This window comes from Microtus oregoni, unplaced genomic scaffold (assembly GCF_018167655.1).
Source record: "Microtus oregoni isolate MIOR12 unplaced genomic scaffold, Mior012 000010F_ref0000083, whole genome shotgun sequence".
Classification (NCBI taxonomy): Eukaryota; Metazoa; Chordata; class Mammalia; order Rodentia; family Cricetidae; genus Microtus; species Microtus oregoni.
Window position 1 is genome coordinate 39,317,419 of NW_024543069.1, and position 23,937 is coordinate 39,341,355.

The window sequence follows — 23,937 nt, forward strand, 5'->3', positions numbered from 1 at the left end:
ATGGAACTGAGAGGGCGGATGGATGCCGGTCTATAGAAGGTTTTTGTGGGGTGGTCATCTAGTCTAAAGGCCCTGGGTTTGAGCTGGGATAAGAAAATGTCTGTCATTCCAGGCATCTGGTGGCAAGAATAAGCAGAATAAAGTGATATTTACATACACACACACACACACACACACACACACAGAGAGAGAGAGAGAGAGAGAGAGAGAGAGAAGTAGATTCAGAAATTATATATCAATACTGATCAACTTCATTAATATGAAGTTAACAAACCCAAGACATTTTTTGAGAGTTAAGGGAATTGCTGTCTTTCATAGAATGGGACAGAAAAAAAAAAATTACTTTACAGTTAGACATGAATCCCCAAAATACAGAATTAGGGATCATTACTGTTCAGGTATGGTACATGTGTGTATGTCTGTGTTCTCCTCTTTCTATGCATGTAGAGGGTGTGTGTGTGTGTGTGTGTGTGTGTGTGTGTGTGCGTGTGTGTGTGCGTGCATGTACATGTGTGTGCATGTGATGTTTTAAGTGCCAGGGGTTGTGCTGAGGTTCAACTTCCCTCAGGTGTGTTTGGGGCATTCCTACAGGTCCTTCACCTTAGGAAGGCAGGGGCAGGAAGGTAACCTCCCTCGAGGGACATGCAATAGAACTGCGAGATTCTCATGTAAGACTGTATTATTTTCAACCTCAGAAATATCTACCAGAAAATCAGGGACCATGACCTCCTGGACAAGAGGAAAACTGTGACAGCACTGAAGGCTGGAGAGGACCGGGCTATCCTTCTAGGGCTGGCCATGATGGTGTGCTCCGTCATGATGTACTTCCTGCTGGGGATCACACTGTTGCGCTCGTACATGCAAAGGTAATGCCATGGCCACCGAAGAATCTACTGTTCTCTCCTCCTCTGTTCCCCATTGCTCATTCAGCCCTGACGTCATCTTTCTCACCTTTCCAAAACCTGCATAGGCACCTGGAACACAGTGTTCTCTAATGTTATCTGAGGATAATAATAATAATAAACGGAGGCTGTGTGCAAACTGTCTACTGTGAGCTGGCCACCTTCCACATATTGCTCATATCTTGCTCATAGCTACTCCGTAGGGAAGTATAGGTACTCCCATCATTGCAGAGACACCAAGGCCCAGAGGATGTGACACAGGGACTTGGGAAATGCCTTTCCATAAGCAATCCTGCTGCATGATCATGAGAACCTTAGTTCCAAACCTCGAACCCACATAAAAAGCCCAGGCATGGTGGCATGATCTTGTAATGCCAGCATTGGAGAGGTGGAGACAGGCGATCCCTGGAGCTCACTGGCCAGCAAGTCTAGCCTAATTCTTGAGCACAGCCCATTGAGAGACCCTGTCTCAAAAGAAACAATGTGGGTGACATTTGAGAAACAACATCTGAGATCATCCTCTGGCCTCAACAAACACGCAGAAATATATTCACATGAGCATGTACACATGCATCTGCACACACAAACATGAACATGCACACATACGTGCAAATGCACCCACATATGAGTGCACACGCACACACACACACGTCACACAGTTCAGTGTGCCACAGCAACAAACGTGACAGTTAAGCTTCCAAAGCCATATCCTACAAAATAAGTCTTGACTCTTCCTACTCATAAAGTCGGTCATGGCCTTTTTTTTAATTTGCCCTACTTCTCCATCACCCAGTTTCTTTGGGAACTTTCATATGCTGAAGCCAAAGAAGGTCAGAATTGATTGGTTAGAAGACAGACCCAGCACTAGGTATTCTGAAACTTTCTAAGTGATTCTAACGTGTTGTGAAGATTGAGAGACTTAATCTTTTAAAGTAACAGAGTTTGAATCCTTTTCATTTCAATGTTTACCTTGGGTTGACTGAGTAAGGAAAAGCCACTGGGTGATGAAACCAAAGCATGTCCTCCTGCATAAGCCAGCTGATAAACCCCCACAGAGTCCCACCCTCTGCCATTCAGACCCTGAACCCTGGAACTTGGCACATCTGCCAATGGTTGGACTTGAAGAAATAAGACCCTTTCATACGACAGTGGGAAGTTTCAATTCAAGAGAAAATCACACCATTTTCTACCACTTGTTTCTCTGGCTAAATTAATGCTTTCGTCTTGGAAGGCAAGTGGAGCTGAAATGTAGCAATTTGCTCCTCTTTGCCATCCTGGTCAGCTTGCTCTTTCAGCTGCCCTCTCTTCCACCGCTTAAGTGCGCTGTCTCGGGGCCCTTTGCTGAGTCCAAAACCTCTTTCAGATTCTCACACCTGCTTAGAACTACATAGGATGTATACCCCACCCTCTGGTTATAAAAACAGATTCTAGCCATTCGTGTTCCAGGAAATTCAATTTGCGACACCAGAGGAGACTGAGTCTAGCAGACTGAGTCTAGTCAGCTGGCGCATGCAAAAGTACAGGAGCTATCCACATGTGTCCAGCAAAGGGCAAGGTTGTTATTCATTGTGAACACGTGTTTTCCGCTCAGTGCCATACAGCTCATATCCAGAGGCACACATCGATTGCCTCTGTATTACTTCCTAATTGCAAATGCCCGACTTGATCGCAAAATGCAAGTTATTGTCAAACGAAATTCAACCAATGGTTAGCTGGAATCTCTCTGGCTAAAATGACCCCGAGCAACCTGATGGAGCCCTTTATCCGCACTGAAGGGGTTGTCTTCTGTTGGTTTCATGGGGGTGCACACCATGCCAGAATAAAGCAGAGCCTTAGAGCAGGGGAAAGCCACAGTTTCTGCCACTTACCAACTGTGTGTTCTTGACTATGTTACCTGATTTCTGTGGCCCTCTTTTCATTCACCTTTCAAAGGGATTAATAACCAATATGTAAAGTTATTGAGAGAGAAAAAAGAAAGTAATCTGTGTAAATTGCCAGTTGGGAGAAAGGCTACAAGTAGCCATTGCTCTTGACAACTTCAAAAGGTTGTTGTAATCTTATTTACCGTGTTGGAATGAGTTTGTTGTACAGTATTGCCCTCCCTCTATCTTAAGTCCAACCCTAAGCCACTCTGCCTTTTTGCCACCTTTCCCCAGTCACTACCTTAATAAAGACTCTTCTGCCTACAAACCAGGCTGTGGTGGAGTTTGGAATGAAAAAAAAAAAAAACTGAGCAAGAGCTGTGCAATGCAGGCATACGGGGAAAGAAAAGGTTACGCTAGGCAGGTGGCACAGAACTGCCATCCCTTCCCTCAGAAGACTAAAGCAGCAGAATCACATCACTGATGCCAGCCCAGGCTGCAGAGCAAGACCGAGGCCATTCTTGCCTACCTGGTGAGACTGCCTCAAGAAATAAAAACTAAAAATAAAGCATTTGTTAGGCTTACCAGTGAATTCAATAAGGAGAAAATAATGGCTTAAAATATTAGTGAATAATATCAATATATTAGTGAATATAGTGGTTGTCACCAAGAAAGTTCTTGGGCACCAAAGCGTGTGTTGTGTCACAGCTTGCCAAAAGCCGGTCTGTTCAAAATCACAACATTGCACAGACCTATGGATCACAGATACTGGGGAGTCCCATGCAGTTCAGTAGACAAGAGACAGCCCTCTGCAACCTCACCCTCCTGCCCAGTGCCTCCTGTTCTGTGATCATTCTCGCTCTTTCTCTGCAGTGTGTGGACAGAAGAAGCTCAGTGCACCCTGCTGAATGTGTCTATCACAGAAACATTTAACTGTTCCTTCAGCTGTGGGCCAGACTGCTGGAAGCTCTCTCAGTACCCTTGCCTGCAGGTGTACGTGAACCTGACTTCCTCCGGGGAGAAGTTCCTCCTCTACCACACCGAGGAGACCATGAAGATCAATCAGAAGGTAGGAGCCCTGCTCACTGTACCGGGGCATCTGTCTGTACAGCTTACCCACCTCCCCCCCCCCTCTCTCCGCTTTCCCCTTTGCAAGTATATCAAAGGAAACACACCAGGAAGTAGGCCCTGCTTGCTTCATTCACAGAACTCACTCTGGATCTTTCTACAGAAATGCTGGTTTTCGGTACAAGCTACGAACAAGCCGTTCCTTCATTTCATGGCAGAGCAATTTAACTGTGTTTTCTGTTTGAGAGAATATTTCTATAAAGAACCTAAGTCTTTGAAAGCAAGAACAGAATTTAAGAAGGAATATGAGTGCCCAAATACCTACCATGACTTAGAAGACATGGAGTAAAACTGGCCTTTTCTTTTCCACATTTAGTTCTGTGACTTACCCTGACCCTTGGCCTGATTTTCCAAAGGAAATTAACAGTCACTTACAAGGTCATTATTACAATTAAGGATTAGAGTAGAGAATGTTGTAGTATGAAATTGAACATGTGGTCAATAGTGCATGTGTGTGTGTGTTTGCACATGTGTGTATGCATATTCTTTCTTTACATATGCTATATTCATAAAGGCCTAATTTGTAATACTGCTCATATTAGTCACTTTTCTGATGCTATAACAAAATGCCATGACCAAGGGCAATTGAAGGAAGGCGGTTTATTTTGCTGAATGGTTCCATCATGGCAGGAAGGTAAGACAGCAGGAGTTGAGAGACAAGAAAGGGAAATGAGATGAGGCTATCAGCTCCCAAATCCTGCCCCCCGCACACACACACAAACACACAACACATTTCCTTCAGCTTAACTCCACCTCCTCATAGTCTTCCCAAACAATGGCATCAACTAGGGACCAAGTATTCAAACAAGTGGGTCTATGGAAGATGTTTCTCATTCAAAACTCCATACTAATGAATTAAAATCTATGGGTAGGTGCTTAATAAACATGCGTTATATTGAAGCTATACATAATATTTGCTTTGATGTTAGGCATGGTGGTTTCAAGCCTATAATCCCACGCTCAAGAAACTAAAGCGGGAGGATTGTCACAAGTTCGAAGCCTACCTGGGCTACTAAACAAATACAAGGCAAGCCAAAACCATGTAGCAAGATCCTGTCCCAAAAATGTTTAGATTTATAAGGTCTATGAAGGACTGTGGTGACCAGTAAATGTTTTAGTTGAACCAATCTGCCGTATGAATTTCAAGTGTTGTGTATATTAGGTTTGGGTTTTATAGTAGCCGCTTAAATACCCAGAATATTCTTGAATAAGCCAAGACAATCTGATTCTGGCCTCCAATAGCACCATTGGTGCTCATTTCCAGGAAGCAAGTGAGTCTCATGAATGCTAATCATTCTTGTAAAAGCGATCGCGATAGCCATCCCTTCAGTGATGGCTCCAGGGGTTTAGGTAGTTTGGGTTCCGTACTAGCACATGGGCAGCAAATGGTGTTGCCACGAAGGAGTAAAAACAAACCCACCTTGCATTTTAGTTACAACAACCTGAAAGAATTCTTGCTAATATCTCTGAAGGCTCTCCTTGACGAGTATTCCAGAAAGCCTTATTTGAAAATGCTGCTTCTAGTGTTCTTTCATCTGCGGTAGGCAGAAACCAGAGCAGTCATGACAAGGCTCCGCAAACCCTCCCCAGCTGTTTGTTTCCTCCCTGCCAGCCAGATTTCTAAACAAAGCTGGCTTGTGCTGGTGGGTACCTGTAAAACTCTCTGGTCTCCGAGGAACTGGAAAGCCACAAAAGCTGAAGAGGAACCAGACAGTAAGGGCTCTTTCCACTTCCTCGACTGGGTATCCCATCACTTCGGCTCTGGCTCCATTATTTAGGTGACAAACAGGGACTGTGGTTCCCATTATCAATCCCAGGTACATGTTTAGGATCAGGACCTTGTCGGTGCTCTGTGCGGTCATGGGCCCCATGTGGTTTCTTTGCCCCACTACTGTGTTTTTAAATGTGAGTCATGACCCCATACAGAAAGGTGTGTGTAATACAAAAGGTACAGCTCAAGTATTTATTATCAAGTGCTCCCCATTAACCACCACAAGAGAAACAAAACGACATTTTCCTTTTCCCCCAAAATACCCTTCCTGCCCCTCCCAATAACACAGGCATTGCTCTCTCCTGGTTAACTACCTCCCGAGCTATCAGGGCGACTGTCTCCGTGTTTTCCATTGTGGCTCTTATCACCTAAGCACATATCCATAAACACTGTCTTACTTTCCTGCAACTTAAGCCTCTCTGTATACGGAATCACACAGACTGCACCCCTCTGTCTGGCTTCCTTCACAGAGCACGGTGCTTGGCATCGTTCTGTAGGGGTGAAATTCGTTCATTTCCATTTCACTTGGAACGTCAGCTTAGTTTTTCACTCTCCAGCTGATAGACATTGAGTTTTCTACAGCTCAGGGCAAGCGTAAATAGCTCTGCCACAGATGCTCTTGTGTATAACTCTCCGAGCCCAAGCCACCAGCCCCACACTCTGTCAGGCGTAAATCTGAAGGCGAGATACCTGGGTCAAAACATGACATATGTGTGTCATAAAGCTCAGAAAATAATGGCAGGGCTTTTCCAATGCACCTGTAGTAAGAGGATTCTTCGTGTTCCAAACGCTCACCATAACTTTACAGTTGATGTGGTGAGGTCTCCTTCTGGTTTGCGTGGCTTTTCGAGTGCCTGCCATCCAAATTTCCTCTTCTCTTTCCTACCCCCGGGTTGTTCATTTTTCACATTCCTTGTAGGGGTTGTTTAAACATATAGACAAGGGGACATGTGCCTTTTGTCCCAGCTACTCCAAAGACTGAGCAAGAGGATCATTTGAATCCACGAGTTCAAGACCAGCCTGGGCAATCCGGTGAGAGCCTGACTCAAACAACAACAGTTGTGTGCCCAAGCCTGTTTCCTCCCTCTCTGGAGCGTCTTCGTATGGAAGACATTTCAGTTTTACTCCGGTGAGAGCCTGACTCAAACAACAACAGTTGTGTGCCCAAGCCTGTTTCCTCCCTCTCTGGAGCATCTTCATATGGAAGACATTTCAGTTTTACTGCAACCATGTCTTGTCATTTTTTTCCATTTTGTTTAGTACTTTGGTTCTTCTATTTATTGTTCTTCCTTAACCTTTTGTTTAACCTAGTCATTTTCCTTAATTAAGGATCGCTGTTATTTCTTCCCCATACCCATCAGTCTTCCTGAAACTGACCTTTATGTAGAGGTAAAGTTTGTGGGTCTCTTCACATTCGTTTCTTGTTTGTAGGTGTTTGTTTTTGAAAGGACGGCAACTGGCTCAGTCTGTTCTGTGAAAGGCTACCCTTCTTCATGGGGTCACTTGCAGGACCCATTTCCTTTCCTGAAAACTACTAATCTGCTCCTATAGTGCCAAAGTTTAGCCCAAAGACTACTGTGGCAGTTTTGAGCCCATTTGTATGGCATTCTTACCATTCTCTGTTGACCTAGACTTCGGCACAGATTGTTGAAGTTGTGTGCAGTAATGTGAACTTCCATGGGCCCAACAGCTCTGCATTTTCATTGTGTTCAGCCTTTTATTCCACTTTCCCATCTGCAGCCATTTTCCCACAGCCTGAAAAACAATCTCTCATTAGACATGCGAGAACAGTGTGTGGTGTGGAGAATTTCCTTGGTTTGTGTTGTCCTGAAAGCATTTCTCCCGAGCTTTGCTTCTTGGAGGATGCATTCACGGAGCACACGTCTCTAGGTCGGCCGTTCCTTTGTTCCATTGTCTCTTGATGAGCAAGGATGCTGTCATCACACAGCCCTCAGTTTCACTGCTGCATCTGTGAGGCAGTCTCGCCTGTTTAAAGATCATTTCCTGTGATTCTCTACAGTTCATCACACTCCCAAGTGAGAAGTTACCCTATTCAGACTTCCAAGCATTCACAGAGTTCTTCCCCTTCCTTAATACTTTCTGTTCCAGAGAGTATTACCAGGCTATCTCATTAAACATTGTGTCACCTCTCCCTTGCTCCCTCTTTCCCTTCTGGGACTCCAGGTAGCCGGATGCTGGACTTCCTCACTGAATCTGGTCCATTTCTCCCTCTTTTTTTTTCCCCTCTCTTTTCCTCTTGTATCACTTCGTTAGGGATTTATATCTTTCAGAAATTCTTTTCTCAATTCTGAAAACTTTATTGCCAGACTCATCCACTAAGGTCTGAATTTTTCTTACTATGTTTTCTTTTTCCAATGCTAAAATTTTATTCAATTCATTTAATAGTATTGCCTACCATCCTAATGTAAACTTATTTTTCCCATAAATGTGTGAACTTCTACAAAACTTGCTGAGTAACTATCAGTAATAACTTGAAATGTGTTTTGTCATATAATTTAAAAGCAGCTATAGTGCTCATTTAAAATGAGTTATTTTTGCATTTATTGGACCGGCATGACAAAAATTACAGAAAGTCTCTGGTGAATTACAGACCATGAAATATAAAGTATATGCTTATCTTCTAACAGGAGGAGCAAGTATTAAGTAAAATCTTCCACAAATGTATGTAAAATATAAACAACATTTGATGTTTTGATATCACACGGAAAATGCAATTATTACCAATAACTATAATAGTAATAATAAAAACAAGCTAGTATATATCAAATGGCTGTTCTAATCTTGGAGTGGTCCTAAGCACTGTACATGGACAGTTTCATTTAAATTAATAGTTCTGATACTTATTAATGTATATAAAATGTCTACACAGAGAGGTGGAAATATTAATACTCCTTCTTTTATCAGACACTTTAATAAAATTTAAGGCAACTTTTTGTTGCTGATGTTGCTCCTATAATTTGTTCTCTCTGCTTATCACTAAGAGCTTACTATTTTCTATAAAATGCAAGTTTCATATTCTTACTGTTTTTGTTTTCCAAATTAAATTTGGTAAGTAATTACAGAAAAGAAACAAAAAAAAAACTACTACAGTCGAGATTTGTCTATTTTTTTTCCCTAAAGTTCAGCATACTATTTTTCAATGTTTTGTTTCATTGTTTTTCTTCTCTTTGCTTTTGGCTTATGTTGGGTCACCTTCTCCCTAGCCTTCCTGTCTTCCTCCCCCTTAATGTACCTCTTCTTTCTCTTCTTCCTGCTTTCTCTCCTTCATCTCCATTTTTCACCCCCAGTTTTCATTTCCTCCTCTGTTGAAAATCTTTTACTGTCAAATAGCACCTGTTTTCCCGGAAGGACATCTCGAAATTGAGTATACTATTAAAACTATCATAACATAAGCACAAACATGCCATCCTCGGTGAAAATAAAGTAAGCACAGTAGCCACACGCCAGTGGGCAGGGCACTTCCCAAGATGAATCCCCAAACTGGTAATATGGGGCTTGGTCATGATATGCATTACATCCCAGCGCCCAGTCTGGCTAATTGTGGAGGCCATAGGAATGGCAATCAAGAAGAAACCCAAGACAGACTCTGAGGACTCTTCACCATTTGCTTGGTCTATGGCTTCAGGAGCTCAGGCCAAACTCCTTTGCTTTCTTCTTCAGCATAGCCAGGTGCTTGTTGTGTTGGCCCTGGTGCACATTGCACATGAAAAGGGATGTGTGTCTAATATGTCCAGGTCTTGAGTGTGGAGTAACAGCACAGCAGCTTAAAGGAATTGTCCCAAACAAGCAGAATGTAATCAGCACAGTCGCCAATGCCAGTGTCATTTTGAATATTATAATTTTCCTTCTTTGCACCAACTTCCGATAGCCATACTTGCAATAAATTCATTTTTCAGGACCAATCCACATGTTTTCACCAATACCAATAAATAAAGGGTAAGATGCGTGTACTTTATCTAAATGAGTATTACGCCAATACTCATATTTTCCCTCATGCTCCAGTAGTCGTGATAAAGCTAGATTCCAGGTTTATTGATAAACTCTACTCCTATTTGTCTGCATTCCAACCAGCGTCCACCATAAGCCGCAGCTTCTGTACGCCCCTGGCATCAAGGGCTGGGAGTGAGCACACAGCACCACAGGCGAAAGCAGACAGGCCTTCACGCTTCTCCTGGTGTATTTTCAGTTCTAGAGTACTCATTTGGGTCTTCTTTGGTTGTTTCTAGTTTCTTATCATAGTCTAGTTCCTGTCCTTGGAATGTTTTTGCTTGTGGGACGACCTTAACAGCTGCAGCCATGTTCCACTCCAGATGTTTACGTTGTCTTACCTTAACGAGCAGTTCATTACGTGTCAGGAAACATATTTTCAAAGTTTTTAATATTTTAATTGAATATCTACATATATACATATTAATTGAATATATATACATATATGTATATATTTACATATATATATATGGACGGTGGGGTGTGTGCACAGGTATATAGCACGGATAGAAGCCGGAAAAGGGTGTCAGGTCCCTTGAAGCTTGAGTTACAGGTTATTGTGAGCCATCCTATACTCCAGTCCTGGGAACCAAACTCGGATCTTCTACAAGGGCAGTAGATCACTTAACCACTGAGCCATCCCCATCTCCCCAACCTCTTCAAAGTCTTTTTTGTAAAAATCTCTTTCAGCCTAAGTTGATGTCATTTTCTTCCAGTGTTTCCACTCGCTTCTGTCAGGTGCTTGTGGACGGCAGTTCTTCAACACTACTCCCTTGTAATTGCTTAAACTGAGGTAGTCAAACCCGGAACTACAGTCGGAGTATAACTCCCGGAAGCATTCATTCAGAGCACCACAGACAAGAGAGATAATTTGTGGCCACAGTGCTTCTGGGCCCTCAAAAATACCATCCAAGCACAGAGGCTCTCAGGCCCCAGCCACAGTTGGCAGATTCATGGGACAGGCACTGAACACTACCACTGGGCATCCCTAACCCAGCTCTGTATCCTCTGCATGGGCAGTCTCTGGTTTTAGTAAAACAGTTCTGAGAAAACAGCCATCTCCGTGTTGGAAGACTCTCTGACCATTTCTGTTCAGCATGAGGGGTATTCCAGATACCTTTAGCAAAGGAGACAAAAATACCCTCAGCGTCAGAGAAGAAGGAGGGGCTGTAAAAGTCGGGGTTGGAGGTCATGACCTGAGTCCTTGGGAGCTCACAGACTCTGGACCAACAACTAGGGAGCTTGCATGGGACCGACCTAGGCCCTCTGCATGTGTGTAACAGTTGTGTAGCTTGGTCTGTTTGTGGGCCTCTCCCCGGCACTTGAACTGGTTTTGGGAACCAATTCTCCATGTTAGATTACCTTGCCCAGCCTTTATGCAGGGGAAGGAGCCTGGTCCTACTTCAACTTGATGTTCCATGCTTTGCTCATGTCCATGGGAGACCTGTCCATTTCTGAATGAGGAGGAGGAGTGGATGCGGGGGAGTGTTGAAGGGAGTCTGGGTGAGGGGACAGGAGGAGAGGAGGGAGGTAAAATTGTGATCAGAATGTAAAATAAATGAAAAAATAATTAATAATTTTAAAAGAGAAAAAAGTACCCTCAGTGTCAACCTCACCTTCGGTCTACTTCCTCCAAACTCACAAGAAGAACAGGAACCCCCAGATACTGAGAAACAGCCATGCTCCTGTTGAGATTCTAGCTACTACCTACGGTGTTAGAACTGAGACAGCAGGGGACAAGAGGGATCAGCTTAACCATCTACATCTTTGTGAGAAAACTTTGAATATTCAAAATATCTGATTATACCTTTTCAGTTTCTCCCTTTAGTCCTGAAACCCAGGTCACAGCCTCTTGACAACAGGCAAGCTCAAGCCGCCAGACCAGAGAAGCCTGCAGGCTCTCTTGAGGCGCTCTCAGTTGACTGCCTCTGGGAGCTGTGAGTGGCCTGGCCTCCCTCAGCCACCGGCCATGAGGCTGTCAGTAGAATGACAAACAGCGGTTGAGTGTTAATTCAGCATGGTTTGGGACTTTTCCTTCCCTCAGCCTCCGGAATGTCACTAGAACCATAAACAGCAGCTGAATATTAATTCACCGTGGCTGCTGCTTTCCATCCCAGACCTGATCTCCTTCGGGAGTTAAACTTTCCGCTAAACACCAGCGACTCTCAACACATACTCACTGAAAGGTGAATTTAAGATGAAGTTTGTAGTGAAATAAAAGATTATATCCATTTTGATGCATGCTGATAAAGACATATAATAGGTATGATAAATACAAACATGTATGGTATTTATACATAACTTTCACGAGGAAGATGATTACTTCCAATGGGGCAGTCCATTAATTAGCCATATTCTCAACTCCAAATTCAGCATGGCTCCTCATTCTGTCACCCATAAGCACGATGGATCTCCTAATTTCAGAGACTAATATATCTAGATCAGAGCTTCTCAGCTTGGGTGCTCTGGATGTTGTGATCATGACACAGAGACCTTCCCTCTACTGCCAGATGCTTGGTGGTGTCCCCACCTTCTTCCCACCATGTGACTAGCATTCTCCCTGATCAAACTGTGACAATTAGATATGGTTTCAGACAGTGGCTGGCTGGCTGACTGCTTATGTTTTGCCTAGCTTCAAATTTTCAGTCCGTCAGATCTTTGGGGTGTCTTCAGCAGAGCCCTGACAGGTCAAAGAAACCAGAGAAGATAAATCTGAAGCAGCAAATGGAAAATGGTGTTAACCAAGTGCTCACCATGTAGAATGGGCCCACTACTGTAATAACATGTCCAAAACATTATCTTGCTTACTCCTGCTCCTAAAATAATCACAGTCAGATTGTATCAAGAACTCACAATGTACCGGGGACTGCAGAACGCTGATATTTTACATAAACTGGCTCGTTTAGCTGTAGCAGCAATTCCCTGTGTACCACACCATCATCATTCTCACTTTAGAACACTGAGGTTCAGAAAAGGAATATCACTGAAGTCCGGCATTCCCCAAGTGGCTAGGTCTGCATTAAAATTGAAAACTCTTTACTTTATCTTGCTATCTCCTGAAGAAGAAACATCCAACACATGCTCTTGAGAGAGCACAGAGGACGAATTCAGAATACTGTGGCTCAGTCAGTCAAGTGCTTACTGCACAAGCATGGGGACCTGACTTTGATACCTAGAACTTCTGTAAGTAGCAGAATATGGTGTCCCACATCTGTAATCCCAGCACTGGGGAGGAAAAGGTGGAGTTCACAGGCCAGCCAGCCTACTTTGTAAGTTCTAGGCCAGCGAGGGACCATATCTCAAAAATAAAGTAGACAGCTCCCGAAGAATAACATCTGGGGTCATCTTGTCTCCACACCATATATTTGTGTAGTTGGGCTTTCTTTGGGCCCCCAGCTCCCAAATAATGATTCAGAGACTTTTTATTAGTTATAAAAGCTTGGCCTAAGCTTAAACTTGTTCCCAACTAGCTCTTAAAACTTAAATCAACCCATTTATATTAATCCACATTCTTCCATGTGGCTGGTCATGTCTCCTCCATACGGTATGTCAGGCTTATTCCATATCTTATTGGTGAATCCCCACCTCTTTGATTCTTCCCCCAAGTTCCTCTCTCTCCCCGGAAGTCCCTCCTATCATCTTCTGCTTAGCTGTTGGTCATTTTTCCTGTTTGTCCAGCACTGGCTCTGCTACAGCCACCAATGTTGTTTTTAACTATGTTCTATGTTCTAACAATAAAGACTCAGGAGTCAGATGTTGGAGTAAAAGTCTGATAGTTCAGAGAGTCTGAGAAGCAATGAGCTGATCTTCCTTTTTGGCCAGAGACCAAAAGAGAGCATCTCTCCAGCTATCCCAAGTCAAAAGGACCATGAAGTTCCAGGTCCCTACCTACTCCTTCCTGTGCATCTCTCTATCTGTATTCCTAGCTCCTCCATCCTCTCCATGGTTAATTCCAGGCAACTAGTTGCTGGCTATGCCCCTGATCCAAGGTTAATTTTATTAACCAAGTCTCGGGACTTCACAGTGTGGTCAAATATCCTGCAAAGTATTTGTGTACACATGATTCTGTAAACTGACAAAGTTTAGACAGTTCACAGAAAAACTGAATTCTGGAACATCTGAGCTCATCTCTGTTCATGAATCAAGAAACACTATAAGAAGATTGCACAGGGGCTGGAGAGATGGCTCAGAGGTTAAGAGCATTGCCTGCTCTTCCAAAGGTCCTGAGTTCAATTCCCAGCAACCACATGGTGGCTCACAACCATCTGTAATGGGGTCTGGTGCCCTCTTCTGGCCTGCAGGCATACACACAGACAGAATATTGTATACATAATAAATAAATAAATAAATAAATAAATAAATAAACATTTAAAAAAAAAAAAGAAGATTGCACAGACCTTAATGCCTCTGAGTAGCAAGAAAGAAAAACGGGAAGAAGGAAGCTCTTCCTCCCTACCCCACCATCCCATCCCACCTCCTGCACCACAAAAAAACAAGTCAGCAACAGGGGTCCAGGTCAGATTATCTGACTCACTCTCAGTCAGCATGCTGCGAGGCTCTGTGGATAAGTTTCTCTGGGTATTGATTGATCCATCCCAAGGTCCTAGATGCCTCTTTCTCTCAAGACATCTCTAGTGTCTTTAAAGTTTATTTTCAATTTGTGGTGATTGATGGTGACTGCCAGCAGGATCTAGAATCAACCTAGAGACAAGCCTCTGGACATCCCTATGAGGGACTGTCTAGATTAAATTAGACTCTAGGCATGTCTGTAGAGAAGTTTCTAGATTAGGAACCCTGAGATGAGAAGGCCTGCGTATTGTGGACAGCACCATCCCGTGGGCTAAAGTCTTGGACTAATTAAAAAGGTGACAAGCTCTGAACACAGACATCCCTCATTTTCTGCTTCCTGGCTGTGGATGCAACGCCATCAGCTGCCATTTTCCCTGCTGGAATAGACTGTTCCCTCAGACTGCGAGCCACAATCAACCCTTTCCTCCTTAGAATGCTTTTATTGAGTGCTTGACCATATCAACAGGAACAGTAATGAATACACTGCTTCATGCTGGGCAGAAATGGTGCAATGTGTAAGCTCTCGGCAAGAATGACCAAAGTGAACCTCTCTGGAAAGAGGCAAAATGGTGGAGGAGATGGTCATACTCAGCAAAGCCTGCCTTGTTCTTGCTTTGCTCAAACACTTCCAACGGTCCTGCTTGGCAAGTCCAAAGTCCGCTGATAGCCCAGACGGAACACATGTAAACTCCATGCGGGAGGACCTGTCATTCAAAGGTGGTCCATGAGAAGGGCTCTCAGAAGAGGAAAGAAAAGGAGGTCCCAGTTTATGCTTTCAACACCTCTGTCCCTCAAAAGTGTGTGGAACTCACAAGTCCCAAATAGCACAAGGCTTCCTGACTTCAAAACCAAGATCATTTTGTTCACATGAGTGATTTTGTTTGTTTAAGTCAGAACACATGGACTAAGGTACCCTGAAAGCTGATGAGCTTTTTAGACCAAGATTCCAACGTGCCTCTGTGATGGTCCATCTTTTCAGAAAGGCTTTAAACACTCTCCTCTTCCATCTCACCAACCTACCCTTGCTGTATTCTCTTTCTAACATCTGTCCTGCATTGTTCATATTTTTGACATCTGTATATTGCCACCTACATTGGCCCCATATTTATTGGACTCAATGAGTATTTGGATTTCACTAAACATCTAACCTCTTCTTGAAATAAAATAGCTCCTTTCTTATAAAACAACAAATAAAACACAAGACTTCCTTGAAGTCCCAAGGAACCAATGGTGCCTCCCCATCACTGCAAAAGAAAAAGCCAAGGCAGACAGTGAGGTTATTCAGCCAGATCCTGCCCCTATTGCTGGCCCCATCTTTCATCTTGAGGATGACGGCCTGTCTCTCTGCTTCACATGAGCCTAGTGAAGCATATTTAGAAACACGACAGGTAGGGTTTTTTTTTTTAACTTCCTGTCTATCATGAGAATGGAAATAACTCTGTTGACATAGAAGGTCCTGGAAGTGAGGCAAAAGGAAGGAAAATTCAGTTGTGTTCCAAAGAACTGGAGAGAAGATGTGACTGCTGGGTCTTTATTGACCACATAAGGGAAGAAGCAACCAGGAGATACTAAAGATCAAGTTTCCACAGCAAGGAGAAGGTTACGCCATGGATGTCCTCTGTGATTTTCATTACTAATGAGAAGTTTCTGCCATTCAGAAATCAGAGGGACTAGGGAAAAAAGCCAGTTTTATTAACAAAACTCCAGGTTAAGCAGAGACTGTTATGGGCTGGTGAGATGGCTCAGTGGTTAAAAGGACTGACTGCTCTTCCAGAGGTCCTGAGTTCAACTCCCAGCACCAATATAGTAGCTTGAGTTCCAGTGTCCCCTCCTGCTGTGTAGCTGAACTTGCAGACAAAAGATTAAAAAATGAATCTTAAGAAAAGGGGTTGGGGTGGGGAGAAGAGACAATTAAACCAACTCTTAATGATTTGTCCATAGATGAGTCCATATCTCAAATCTCGTCAGTGTTTGTCCCCAAATGAGATATTTTTGTCACATCCTTTCCTTTGCAGAAGAGAAAGTGAAATGATGTAAGAGCCAGAGGTGGTAGGTGACTCCAGGGAAACTCCTTCCTGGATACAACAGGATGGCTGCACATAAGAACTTACAGCACTCGAGACAACATGCAGAAGACCTGGGAAAGCTCAAAACAGGCAAAATCCCAACATGGGGTCAGGCAGTAGGTCACAAAGTTCCCATCCCCTGGGGAAACTACGGGATTGACAACTGCTGAGATAGGGAGAGTTCGTTCCCTTTAAGGGTGTGGCTCTGGCCAGCTGACCGTCCAAGAGTATATACCTGGCACTAATTGGACTTTGCTTTTGTTGAATGAGGGCGTTGTTGAAAACTCCATGCATTTCAGATGCAAAGGACCCTGAGCGAGAATTCACCTGAAAGCTTCCTGAGGACTAGGCTTCCTGGTACCAGAAAGCACCAGGCAACCTTCCAAAGGAGAGAAATAGTCAACAATTCTGCCCAACTATGAGCCGCAACAATGACCAGCAAGGCTTGATAACCCTAAGAGTGCATTAGTGGCGCGCATACCTCGGTGATAACCAGAAGCTCTCTAAAGGAACGCAAGATCCACACAGCAAGGAGGAAACTAGTGAAAACATGGAGCATCATCCATAGCAGGACTCTAAACATTTGTCCTTAAAGCCACAGACAAGTGTAGCCCTCATCCCTCATCACGGAAACTTCACTACGCAACAGATGGAGACCATTACAGAAAACCACAACCAATCATAATGAAGAGTTGTGGACCCCAGTCCCAATGGATACATCTATCAAACAATTCCTACACCCAAGGCTCAGAAGATGGGGCAGGAAGATTGTAGGAGTCAGAGGATCAGGGAGTCTGCTTTGAGATTGTGTCTCCTAGGAATATCAAAATCTGCATCCATGAAGTCCCACCAACACAGCTGTCCAAAGATGAGCTGACCAAGGACAGCAACATACATGCTAACATAGACAGTGAAAGACTATGGGGCCTCAACCTTAAATAAAGAACTGTAGGCAGTTAAGGGATGCTGAGAGCGGGAGAAATAGTCTCCCCCAGGGAAGAGCACATGGCTATCCAACACCATATGCTCAGTCCTGAAAACATGCATGAAAGTAACATTACACAGATTGTGCAGGTTCTATTTAGGAATATAAATGTACATACATATATACATGTAATAATAACTAATGAAAAAAGATGTCACACATTTGAAAGAGACCAAGGAGGAGAAATGTTATTATTATATAAATGTTATAATTATATATATATATTTTTTTTTTTTGGTTTTTCGAGACAGGGTTTCTCTGTGGCTTTGGAGCCTGTCCTGGAACTAGCTCTGTATACCAGGCTGGTCTCGAACTCACAGAGATCCGCCTGCCTCTGCCTCCCAAGTGCTGGGATTAAAGACGTGAGCCACCATCGCCTGGTTTATAATTATATCATAATCTCAAAAAATAAGAGAAGTAATTAAAAAGATGAGGAGTCAAAGTTAGATGAGTATTGAATAGGGAATGGATCTGGGAGGATTTGAAGAATGGGAGTAATTATGCTAAAAATATAATGCATAAAAATCTGAAAAAATATAAAATATAATATAAATAAAATGAAAAAATAAGAGACCACCAAGGTTGGGGAGACAGCTCAGTCAGGAAAGTGCTTGCCTTGCAAGCTCAAGGACCTGAGTTCAGTTCACATAAACGTGGTGCACCTGTATTGACAGTGGAGACAGGAGAATCCCGGGGACTTGCTAGACAGCAGGTCTAGACTATCAGTGAGTTCCAGGTTCCTTGAGAGACCCTGGCACCAAAAAAAATTGTAGAAAATGATTAGAAAGACATACAACATCAATCTTTGGCCTCCACATACAAGGATATGCACATGTGCACACAAACCAATATATACACAAATAGATGTACATGTACACACACACACACACACACACAAAGTAGATTCCTCAGTTCTCTGCTGACTGACAATCTGAAAAATTAATGCATCCTCCTGGTAACAGTATTTACATACTTTGATCACTACCTTTCTGTTATATATCATTCACAGTCTAAAAGTTAAATCTTTCCAATCCCATCCATACCCACTAAATAAAACAATTGCCTAAAAAGGATGAGGTCTTTATTCTCGTGATCATGTTATAATTTCTAAATTAAGTGTAGATTGTATAGTAGTCAGATATAATTTGTTGAACCGTGCTCTGTGTATTCTAGACCACTCACATAAAATGACCCCGCAAATACACGATGTAGGCAGGTGATAATTAAGTCATGGTTCCTTGTTCTACCCACTTCTGTAGCAAGCATCTGGGTACAGCACAATAGCTAAATCTTTGCTTGGAATCCATACTCACTTCCGGAGAATACACAGGACTAAAGCTGGAACACCAGAAGTAAACACCCACGTCCTAAGGTAGAATCCGGTTCACCTTGCCACAAGGCAAGGTGACCCTGTCAGAACCCCACAGCTGTTCAGCCCTCTTTAGAACTTCTGTAACTTAGTATGTGGCACTCGGTTAAAGACTTTAGAAGAGCGTGTGGGAAAATGTGATATTCTAGTAGGAAAATGTGCTAATAAAAATTTATGGAAGCCTTATGCATATTCATCATCTAATTCTGAAAGATAGCTGCCGGGAAGTCTCGATTAACCTCATTACGGAGATGAAATTGGTTCTGAGGGCCACATGCCTATAGCCACCGGACCACATGAACTCAAGTCAGGAACTTGTTATACGACCTCATCCATTCCTTATCACAAGGGATCTGTCGACAAGAAAAAGAAATGAACAGTTGACATATGTAGAGTTTTCATGGGCAGAAACAGAAAGGGGCAGATAACCACATCGGGTGGGCTCAGAGCACCCCAGACTCTTGCCACTCACATCTGTATGTTGCCCCTGACACAGAGTACCTGAGGGCGAGCGTGTGTAGAGTGCAGTCGGACCATACCCACACCTCTCAGCTGTCAGCTTTAAACTGGAATAAGAAGCTCCTGTATGACAACTTTGCCAGATGGTCTCAGAGCTACTTTATATCTTGTTTTGTTTGGAAGAATCTTACCTAGTGACAGAATTATTGTCATTTGCCTGACAGATGTTTCTTTAAAAAAAAAAAGTTGAATTGATTCACCATAGCAGAAGAAAATAAAGAAAAGCTCAATTTTTTAATGGCATGCCATATTTTATTTTACTTCCATGTAAGCACAAAAACATACCAAGACCCGATACCTTTATGATACAGATCGGCTCTGCCTGCATCCGGCCATAGAAGGCTTATCTGTGTTCACTTTGCTTTGTTGTTGTTAAAATTGTTTGCTTCAAGAAACATTGCCTCAAACTCTTGAAGCCCTGATCTGTATGAACAGCTCTGCGACCAACAGAGAGTCCCATGACCGCCTGAAAGGTACCATCCCGCTGGCCAAACCCTTGGCCCTTTATCACTCCGAATTATCACTTTCTCTGGAGATACTCTCAGCCTTCTTCCCCACCCCAGTCCCAGGCTGAGTCCAGCACTCTACTGGGTTCACGTGTGTCCATGAATGGGCACTGACTCATAGCTGGTCACGTTTTAAAGTGTGTTGACTCCATCTCTGCGACAGGAGCGTCATATTAAGCATGGTGAGAGGTGTGCTCATCCTTTTCACGCCACTGTGACACGGTGCTGTCATCTACAGCATTCGCGCTTGAGAGTCAGGCAATGGAGTTACCAAAATAAAATAAAATCATGTGTACTTGCACTTGCTCGTGCACACACTCAGGGTTCTGAGTCAGGATATAAGGCACTGGGCTGCATTCAGAGCTCATCCTCAGCCCCATGCCAAAGCACTGCCAGAATGCTCATCTTCCATTCTTAACTAATCAGAGAAACTTCTGCTATTTAGAAACCTCAAAAACCCCATGGTTACAGCTACACAAGTTCCTGGTGCTGCTGATAAGTCAGAGAAAAAAAAAAACTGTTCCAGAGAAACAAGGCTGCACTAGCTAAAACTTAACTTGTTTGTAATTTTTCTCCCTGAGATTTATAGATGGAAATCTCTCCCAGATTCCAGAGTCCCAGTCCACATCTCATACCAATGCATACGTACTACCCACAAGCTGCCTCGTATGACGGTGTCAAAAAAGAGGGGGAGAGGTAGAAGGGACAGAACACAAGAGATCTCTGTGAGATGAGCCAATCAAAACAGCGTTGGGTCCTCAGGTCAGAGAGTGCACTCCGTTGCCATCCTGCTTGCTGTTCCCTGGCTGTCAGGAAGGTGCTCGCTTGGCAAGCAGAGGCTGTCCCTTTCCTCACAGGCCTCTCTGCTCAGACTCTCTGAATTCTCCAAGATCCACCAAAGCTGTAGCTGGCTTTTGTTTGTTTGTTTTGACTTGATTTGAAGTTTTTGTTTTGCTTTTTTTTAATTAATTAATTTATTTATTTATTTATAAAGGATTTCTGCCTCCTCCCCGCAACCGCTTCCCATTTCCCTCCCCCTCCCCCAATCAAGTCCCCCTCCCTCATCTGCTCGAAGAGCAATCAGGGTTCCCTGCCCTGTGGGAAGCCCAAGGACTGCCCACCTCTATCCAGGTCTAGTAAGGTGAGCATCCAAACTGCCTAGGCTCCCACAAAGCCAGTACGTGCAGTAGGATCAAAAACCAACTGCGATTGTTCTTGAGTTCTCAGTATTCCTCATTGTCCGCTATGTTCAGCTAGTCCGGATTTATCCCATGCTTTTTCAGACCTAGGCCAGCTGGCCTTGGTGAGTTCCCCATAGAACATCCCCATTGTCTCAGTGTGTGGGTGCACCCCTCGTGGTCCTGAGTTCCTTGCTCGTGCTCCGTCTCTTTCTGCTCCTGATTTGGACCTTGAGATTTCTGTCCGGTGCTCCCATGTGGGTCTCTGTCTCTGTCTCCTTTCATCGCCTGATGAAGGTTAATATTCATGAGGATGCCTATGTGTTTGTCTTTGGATTCACCTTCTTAACAAGATGCCCAAGGTAGTTTGGTTGAATATCATGTAGTCAAAACAAACATATTTTCATAAATTACTCTTCTATACTGGCATTGTGTTAATTACTTTTCATTTTGTTGTGACAAAATTCCTGACAAAAGTGACCTAAGGAAGGATGGACCTGCAGCCTGGGGTCACGGTGTGGGTCACAGTTAGGGGTGGCACCGTCGGTTGTGGGCAGAGGGAGTAAGGGGCTCATCACATTGAAGCCACAGTCATGAAGCAGAGAGAACTGGAGAGTTGCGCTCAGCTCCTATTTTTTTCATTCAGTCTGGCACCCCAGCCAAGGTACACAGGCCACCTACCTTCCATGTAGGCCTCCTGAGGTAGACCTTTCTGGAAACACTGCCACAGACATTCCCACAAGTGTTTCCATGGTGACCCTAAATCCAGTCAAGTTGACATCACAGTCTGTTATAGCAATGTTTTATATCATGCGGGCAGACAAAACTCAGGAAGATTTTCCCTCTGAGCCCCTGGACAAGTATGCTTAGCGATAGCAAAAAGTACTACTTACTTTTTCTACATATGTGATGTGAGATTGTTATATCAAACAAACAATTCATAATCAGATTTTAATCAACAGCTAAGTAATTTATGGATGAGTTACTAAGGCAAACTTTATCTAGGAATCCCGAAACATGGCTTTTATCAGTATGTGCCCTCTCTGGTCTTGGGAGACCTTAGTTTAAATATACAAAAGTGAACCACCATGATTGTCTCTCCGATAAAGCTAGGTTGACTACTATCCGCCTGGCTCTGTTGGTGACTGTCCACCTTGCTCTTCACAGTGCTCCTATATCCCTAAGTGTGGAAACAACTTTGAAGAGTCTATGTCCCTGGTGAGTGTCGTCATGGAGAACTTCAGGAGACACCAACACTTCCCCTGCTATTCTGACCCGGAAGGAAACCAGAAGAGTGTCATCCTGACCAAACTCTACAGCTCCAATGTGCTGTTCCATTCTCTCTTCTGGCCCACGTGTATGATGGCTGGGGGCGTGGCAATTGTTGCCATGGTGAAACTCACTCAGTACCTCTCCCTGCTCTGTGAGAGGATCCAACGGATCAATAGATAAAAGAAAAATCATGGATAAGATATTTTTCTTTAAAGCTCAAATACTGTTTTCTTTCATTCTTCACCAAAGAACCTTAAGTTTTTAACGTGCAGTCTGTTATGGGTTCCTTACTGTATTATTATTCTAAGTAGAGCAATAACGCAGATGCTGTCTTATATGCAAACATGATGTCATTATTATTCAGGAGAATTAACTGTTCTTTGTCAGTCGGTGGTTTCATTATCTTGTTTTGATGCTGGAACTAGTCAGTCCTTCTTTTTCCACCAGAATTGGGCTCAGCTACTCATCGCTAAGTCTTGTGGCAGAATGGAGGCACTGTCCACGCGACAAGGTCTGTGTTCTGAGTTTCCAGACCTCTTGAAGACCAGATTTTTCTTCATTTGTTGTTTACTAAAGCTACAGCCAAAAACGTGGTTTTTTTTTTTTTCTTATTCTATATCGAGTCCTGTAGCAAGTGACTGTAGCAAGGGTGGTTTCCTGACTAAAGCATGTTTAAAAAAATTTTTTTAATTGTTACTATAGTGTTGTAATGAAGAGAGGAAGCCAGATTCTTTTCTTCCATTACTTTTTATTCGCTACTTCAGATTTTTAAAATGATCTCCAGCTCTATAATGTCTTCCGAACAGAGCCCTTTTCCATCTATGACCCTGCTACTGTGTGGGAGACAAAGGTGGTGAGTTTGCTCCTGCTGAACTGACGGGGTGTCGGTAGGTATTCCATGGCAATGCACAAAAGTCTCAGCTGCAAAGATACTTATGTGAAATCTTAACTCCATTTCCTCTGGTCTGTTAGAAGCCAACGTTTACGTGGTAAAGACTGGTGAGTTCGTTGCATTGGGTTCGTCTCTTACGGCAAATTACAGTGTTGTAATATTACTCTGTGGGGATTTATGTTTCAGTGATCGAATGTATAGTCTCCTGAAAACTGTTGCCTGTTGGAGTTTTAAAGCCACGTGTGCAGAATCTTTGTCTCCTCTACATATTTTATTTTTCTATTCACTATTCCCTTTTTGTTGTATATTTTATATGCAGAACAGACATTTTCCTAACACGCGTTTGAACTGAATAACAGAGTTAAAGGAAGCCTTTCTCCACACTGATGTTTACTCGTTCTGTTGGCGGGGAGGGGGGGAAGAGGGGTTGGTTTTCAATAAAGACATTCCATCCTTTATTTGATATCAGTATCTAAGAAGACAAACATCTATCTTTCTCATCTATATTTAAGTACCTTTTGTAACATAGCATTGATGTTTTTTAGGTAATTGCAAAATTTCACAAGTCATTTGTGGGATGGAAGGTGAAAGTAACGGGGGGAGCAGAATGGTGTAATTCATAGTCTGACTTTTCATAAGCAAGTAAACGCCTAGGGTGTACTCAGGACTTCAAACGTGTGATTAAAAATTTTTAAGACCAATTCAATCACAAGATTCAAATACTTCTTGCATTCAAAACAGATATGCCTGTGGCTGTTTGAACAATTCTAATTACTATATTTGAAGACATCTTATTAGACTATAAAGAAAATCCCTTTTTCTGACACCTAACGTAATATGTAATATCATAAACATTTGCAAAACACCGCAGAAAATTACTTATTTTTACTTCTTTCTTTAAAATGTATTT

General features: G+C 43.1%; 1 protein-coding gene across 1 annotated transcript in view; it reads left to right on the forward strand.

The window, feature by feature from the left end:
* The window catches only part of Kcnmb2 (potassium calcium-activated channel subfamily M regulatory beta subunit 2), a 257,987-nt gene extending 234,562 nt beyond the window's left edge, over positions 1-23,425 (forward strand). Inside the window, exons 3-5 of the mRNA XM_041659292.1 lie at positions 696-866; positions 3,638-3,833; positions 22,031-23,425. Of these exons, the coding sequence (XP_041515226.1) occupies positions 696-866; positions 3,638-3,833; positions 22,031-22,315 (652 nt within the window). The 3' untranslated portion in view covers positions 22,316-23,425. The remainder of the gene's footprint in view (positions 1-695; positions 867-3,637; positions 3,834-22,030) is intronic.
* The last annotated feature ends 512 nt before the right edge of the window (positions 23,426-23,937 follow it).